This window comes from Emiliania huxleyi, assembly GCF_000372725.1.
Source record: "Emiliania huxleyi CCMP1516 unplaced genomic scaffold EMIHUscaffold_322, whole genome shotgun sequence".
In the NCBI taxonomy this organism is placed as follows: Eukaryota; Haptophyta; order Isochrysidales; family Noelaerhabdaceae; genus Emiliania; species Emiliania huxleyi.
Window position 1 is genome coordinate 138,206 of NW_005199583.1, and position 5,844 is coordinate 144,049.

The 5,844-nt window shown below is 64.0% G+C and overlaps 2 protein-coding genes across 2 annotated transcripts; both read right to left on the reverse strand.

Annotated features, from left to right (window-relative positions):
* Window positions 1–234: 234 nt before the first annotated feature.
* Window positions 235–1,994, reverse strand: EMIHUDRAFT_74870 (hypothetical protein; the record flags this gene model as incomplete). The annotated part of the gene is made up of 3 exons (XM_005773917.1): window positions 235–585; window positions 743–1,059; window positions 1,253–1,994. 3 exons carry the CDS (start codon window positions 1,992–1,994, stop codon window positions 235–237), a joined length of 1,410 nt encoding a protein of 469 aa, XP_005773974.1.
* A 1,330-nt stretch (window positions 1,995–3,324) lies between these two features.
* EMIHUDRAFT_117121 (hypothetical protein) lies at window positions 3,325–4,899 on the reverse strand (the record flags this gene model as incomplete). Its single annotated transcript, XM_005773918.1, has 2 exons — window positions 3,325–3,900; window positions 4,777–4,899. The coding sequence occupies 2 exons, from the start codon at window positions 4,897–4,899 to the stop codon at window positions 3,325–3,327; spliced, it is 699 nt and encodes a 232-aa protein (XP_005773975.1).
* Between the last annotated feature and the right edge of the window lie 945 nt (window positions 4,900–5,844).

The following is a 5,844-nucleotide window of genomic DNA, read 5'->3' on the forward strand; positions in this document are numbered from 1 at the left end:
CAAAAAAGGAAAACATATCTTTGGGGGGAGACGGGGGCCCCCAGAGGCACCTTGGACGGCAAAGCAGTGCGGAAACGGGGCCCCGTCTCCGCTAGTCTAAGCTAGCACCGACTTCCCGATTAAGCTAGGTTAATCAAGAGGGCAGATTCGGAGAGATCTCGAGGAGTACATACAGATAGACCCTCCAGCCATCAGAAAACTCCGACATATGCGGTCGTACTGACCGCCGACAGATCACTCCAGACAGCAGACACGCCGACGTCTGCACGCGGCCGACCGGGCGAGAGGCAGGACACGATGCCGACCCAGCGACCCCGACGCTGGAGTGGGGAGGGGGGGGTGGGGAATGGTCACCTCCTCGCTGAGCTCCGCGATCGGCGCGTCGCGCGAGCCGCCGATGTAGTTTAGCAGCAAGTTGTACTCGGGCGGGCAGCGGCCGGGGAAGAGGGAGGACGACCAGAGCGTGCCCAGCGTGCGCACGCCCTCAGAGCGCGGGTTGAGCGACCCAAACCCGGGCAGGTCTCGCAGCGGCCCGAAGCCGTTGTCGAGCTCGACGTCGCGGAAGGCGCTCTTCGGGTAGGCGACCTGCGTGCGTTGTGAGTACGCCAGCATGAGGGCGGGAAGGCGGTCTCGTGCTGTGCAGTCGGAGCGCCGCGTGAATACGAGGGGATACGAATACAGCGAATACGGCAGAGATGGTCGAGAAGACAAGAGAAGGCGGACTCGGCTCCTAGGAGCCGACCGTGACGGCGGCGACGGGCGGGTAGTAGATCCCCTTGCGCCCGATGCCCTCGCGCAGCGCCTCTGTCAGCGGCGCCGCACCGGGAAGGACCTCGTCGATCACGCCGCGCAGCGCGTGCGCCGGGAGTGTCGAGACGACCGTCCTCGCGCAGACGGCCTGCGGACCGTGCGGCGTCTCGAAGGTGGCGAGGTAGCCGTCGGCGTCGCGCCGCAGCGAGGCGAGGCGCCACTCCAGCCGCACGCGCGAGGCCGGGTCGGGCGGCGCGCCGTGCGGCTGGCCGAGCTCGGCCGCTATCGCGTGCGGCAGCGTAGAGAGGCCTAGGGAAGGGGCCGCGGGGAGGCGTGAGAGGGAGAGGTCGAGGAAGCGCCTCTCTCCTTGGGCAGGGTGGAGCGGCCTCTGCGGTACGACCCGGGGTTGCCGTACTCGAACGGCACCCAGGAGGGGTCGGGAGGGCTCGCCTACCCAGCAGGGCAGCAGCAGCCAGTGAAGACCCTTCCCCTTCCGAGAGACCGGGGTCCCCCGCCTTGGCGGGGTCGGGCGGGCTCGCCTTGCGCTCCTTCGTCAGCTCGACCTGGCGCGCGAGGCCGCCGTAGAAGATGGCGCCGAGCTTGTTCCACTCGATCCCGTACGAATAGCGCTCGATGCGCGCGATCTTGGACAGCGCGGCGGACATCGAGAGCGTCATCGGGTCGCCCGCGTACACGCCCGACACAAAGGGGTCGATGCAGCGGAGGAAGACCTCCTCGCCGAGGGTGCGCGTCACCCACTCGCGGATGGTCTCCTCCTTCCCCTCGGGCGGCGGCGCGTGCCCAACCAGCGCCCCGATCGCCGCGCGAATCTTACCGGGCCACGACAGCAGGCTGCCAGAGAGCCCAAACTTGAGGACGCCGTTGGAGCCAAAGACGAGCTCGAGCTGGCCCTTTGGGCCCTTGCCGCCCTTGCCCTTGGGGAGCGGGTGCAGCTTGCCGCCGTGGTTCACCCACGGCGGCAGCGACTCGTCCGCAAACACCAGCTCCTTCTCGATGCCGAGCTCGTGCGAGATGCGGACGATCGACGGCTGCGTCGCAAAGGAGTTTGGGCCATCCTCCCAGACGAAGCCGTCCTCCTCGTGCGAGACGACGTTGCCACCCACGTAGTCGCGCGCCTCGGCGAGCAGCACGTCCGCGCCGCCGCGGTGCAGGTTGTGCGCCAGCGTCGAGCCCGAGATGCCGGCGCCGACGACGATGCAGTCAACGCGCCGGTCGACGGCCATGTCGGCGGAGGCGCGCACGAGAGAGGCCGCTGCCCGCTGCCGCGCGGCAGCCGCGGTCGGCAGCGGCCGCTGCGGCGCGAAGAATCCGATCGCCAGGAGCGGCAGCATATGATGTGTTATGTCGAGTCCTCCAATGAAGCACCCGCGGCAAAGAAGAAAACGACGACGCCCTTGGGTTTTGTTTTCTTTCTTTCTTTCCGGGGGGCCCTCTGCGCCGGGGCGGCGTTGTTGGAGGCTAGGTCGCAACCACCATTAGGTCGCAACCACCATTAGGATTAGCAAGCAGCTCAGAGTGAGAGATTTAGGAGAGATTTTTAGAAGCCAACAAGAAATGTGTCAGTGGGGAGCTGGCTCCAACAAACGACACTGCGCGGATTTTCATTCACAGCCTTGTTATTATCGAGAAGAAAATACCTCGTATGGCGCTTGGTGTGCGCTGGTCTGGAGTCTGGTGGTCTGTCGGAGAGGTTGAGAGGTGCGAGCCCTGGAGGCCCTGGGGATTCACAGATAGGTTTGACAAGAAATTTACAACAAAACTCGTTAATCAGTAACCAAAGTCTTGCCCGCCACAGAAATCAATTTCTCTGATTTCCACGGGCCGTCGGGGAGGCCTGCCGCGTGCCGGCGGCCTTCTCTATCGCGCTGCCACCTTTGGCTTTTGAAGGTGCCTATATGGGCTTCCAGTATCGGACCTTCAAGACATGCGCTTTTGGCCGGTGGCCTCCTCGGACATGGTACCTCCGGTGAGATAGTGGCTGCCAGTTCGAGACTGGGGCCGATCGAACTTGAGTTCGGAAGAGTTGTTCGGAGGAGGAATCCGGCCAGCACGGGTACAAAGAGGGGTACCCGGAGAATCCCCAGCTGCGGAAACGTAGTGTCGCTCAAGAGGTGCGATACTGCGGGGGAGTGTAAGGTGCCTATATGGGCTTCCAGTATCAGACCTTCAAGACATGCGCTTTTGGCCGGTGGCCTCCTCGGACAGCTTTGCCGCGCGCATCACGCACACGGAAAATTCGGGATGATCGCAACGAATCTGGGCGTCGTGGGTCGTGCGTGCGAGCAACCCCTCGACTGGAGTATAGTGCATCGCGCCACGACGCATGAGCTAAAGCCCAAACAGATGGTCATGCATCCTGCTCTGATGGTCTGGGCCACGGCAACACCTTGCTTGGCAACAGACAGCGTGCCACCCTCGTCGGCCGCGAAGACGTGCACTCATCCCCAGTAGTACTACTCACCCTCGACAACGCACAAGACAGGTCACACAGAGAAACGACACAGCCTGGAGGCACGTGTATCGATCAACGGCTGTCGTGTGCCGTGTTCGTACTCACTTGAAGATGCGCGTGTCCTCCGGGTCCTCTTGCAGGACGCCAATCAAAAAGGCTGCGACAAAGAGAGCGACGCCGACGGCGCCCGTGCTCAGGCAGAAGAGACTCTCGACCGCGGTGACGCCGGGTCCATGCTTTGGGAGGAAGCCGCAAATCTCGAGAGTCACGACGGTGGGCAGCAGGGCGAGACAAAAGTTTGCCCCAGTGTAGATGAGCCCGGCGTCCACATCCAGGAGAGACTCAAAGGTCGAGAGCAGCTTGAGCTTCTCCACGATGCCGGTCTTCAGCAAGCTCTCGACGGCGCTGAACGCGCCAACGCTCTCGAGCTTGGTGAAGACACCATTTTCGGCAGCAGCAGAGAGCAGCCCGAGCTCGCTCACGCTCGTCAGCACACCCAGCTCGTTGACGCGTGAGAGGAAGTAGACGGGCGGCTTCTCGATGCTGACCTCGCGAGCCTCAAACAGTCCGTCCTCAAAGTTCTCGAACGCGTACTTCTTGCTGTTGCCACCCATCCGGACGGCGCTGGAGCGCAACACCGCAGCGGCGGGCAAAATGGCTGATCGCGGAGCAGGCACCTGAAAGCGCGGCGGGCGGTGATTGCAGGGCATGACGGTTAACCCCGCAGGGAGAGAGATACTGCACGTTGAGTGCAGCCACTTTGAGCGGGACGAACGCGAGGGCGGTCAGCATCTTGTGCAGGGTGGCAGCGGTGTTCTCTCGGTGCCATCTCTCCATACTGTCCCGTTTTGCTGTTCACAGCTAGGGACGGCCTCTGCGGCAAAGTCAGATCACCCCCACCACCTACCACCTGCGCAGCCTCTAACTATTTTAAAAAATAACAGGAGTTGCGAAGAGGACCGCCGCAAGCGGCGTGGGCGCGTGGCGTGGAGCGGTTGTGCATCCCTCCGGGGGGCCCTCTGCGCCGGGGAGGCGTTGTTGGAGGCTAGGACGCAAGCGCGGTCCGTCGCCCTTTTCAAACTCAGGGCCCACTCCGCTACCGACCGGCTACGCTCCGACCCGAATTTGGAGGGCCTAAAAGTTTAAGGTGTTGCTGCGCAAAGGGGGTCGGACACAGGGCGCAGCTCATGCTAAGAGCTAGAAGGGGAGATAGAGAGAACAACCACCCTGTCCCGTTATTGCGTACACCAACACCAAAAAGCTCTCTCTCCTGTCCTCACTCAGGGGGGTCACAACTACCGAGTCCCTAGAGTCTAGCTGCCACGTTCAAAACCAGGACGGCGGCAGTGATAGTGCTATCACGGGCATGGTCCGTGGAAAGTGGAGCGGGTGGTACGGGATAGCAGGCGCTTTGTGGCTGGCGGGTATGGGCGGCGGCGTTGGGTGGCCGGCCGAATCGTTAGCGGAGCTCCTCCCTCAAGCTCGATCACGCATGACGCACGTTGAGTGACAACGTTGGCGAGCTTCTGAATCAGGTTAGGTTGCCGGAGCACCGCCAGCTCCTCCTCTGAGTCAGACACGCCAATGTCGACTGCGCCCTCCTCCTCCCATTCGTCGACTGCGCCCTCCTCCTCCTCCTCCTCCTCCAATTCGCCGACCGCGCCCTCCTCCTCCATGGGCTCGATCCGATTCCGCAGCGTTTTATCCGAGCTGCAGGCCTTCCGAGCGAGGCTCGACGCGTGGCTGACGGCGACTCTCCAAGCTGCACGTCTCGCGCCCCGCCCGCACGCCGTCGTCTCACCGATGGAGGGGTGCGAGCAGGCGCCCGGCCGCGAGCTGCGGCGAGACGTGCTGCAGGCCTTCCCCTTCCCGGAGGAGTTCTGGCTTCAAAACTACGTGCTCAACGAGGGGCGTGGAGGCCGCCTGGCGCTGCCTGTTCGCACCCGACAGCTCTGCCTGCGAGACGATGCGCGCGGCGAGACCCTACTCGCCGACGGCGTGCGTGCCGGGTGAAAAGCGCTCGTTCACACCTCCCGCCGTGAATAGGCGAGACACAGCTCGTCTCGCCTGTCATGGTGGACGCAACCGCGAGCGGGGCGACCGAGTACTTTGCCGTGAAGCGGGTTCCGCGCCTTGTCGACCACCCGATCGTTCGACGCATTGCACAGCTCACGCGCCCGGCGGCGCCGCCGCCCCGCTGGCCGCCTACGGCCCCGCCGCCTCTGCCGCCGCCGCCGTCGCCGCCGCCGCCGCCGCCGCCACCGCCGCCACCGCCGCCACCGGCGCCGCCGCCGCCGCCGCCGCCGCCGCCGCCGCCATCGAGCAGCCACCGCCGGGGGTTGCGTTCGCGTTATGACTCGCCGCGCCACGCCAAGGGCGGGGCGGCGCTCGCGCGCAGACAAGTGAGGCATGCCTAGAGGTGTCCTCGAGGTGAGTGTCTACTTGGGGTGTGTGATGATTGTGTGCCTACATAGTCTGCGAGACTTATTACACGTGTCGACATGCGCCGTTGGGTGCGCCGGAGTCAAAAAAAATCCAAGAGAGGGGCTGGAGGGCGGGAGAATCCAAAAAAGCCGTCCAAAAAGCCACAAATCCAAATCCCCATCACACCCGATGCCATC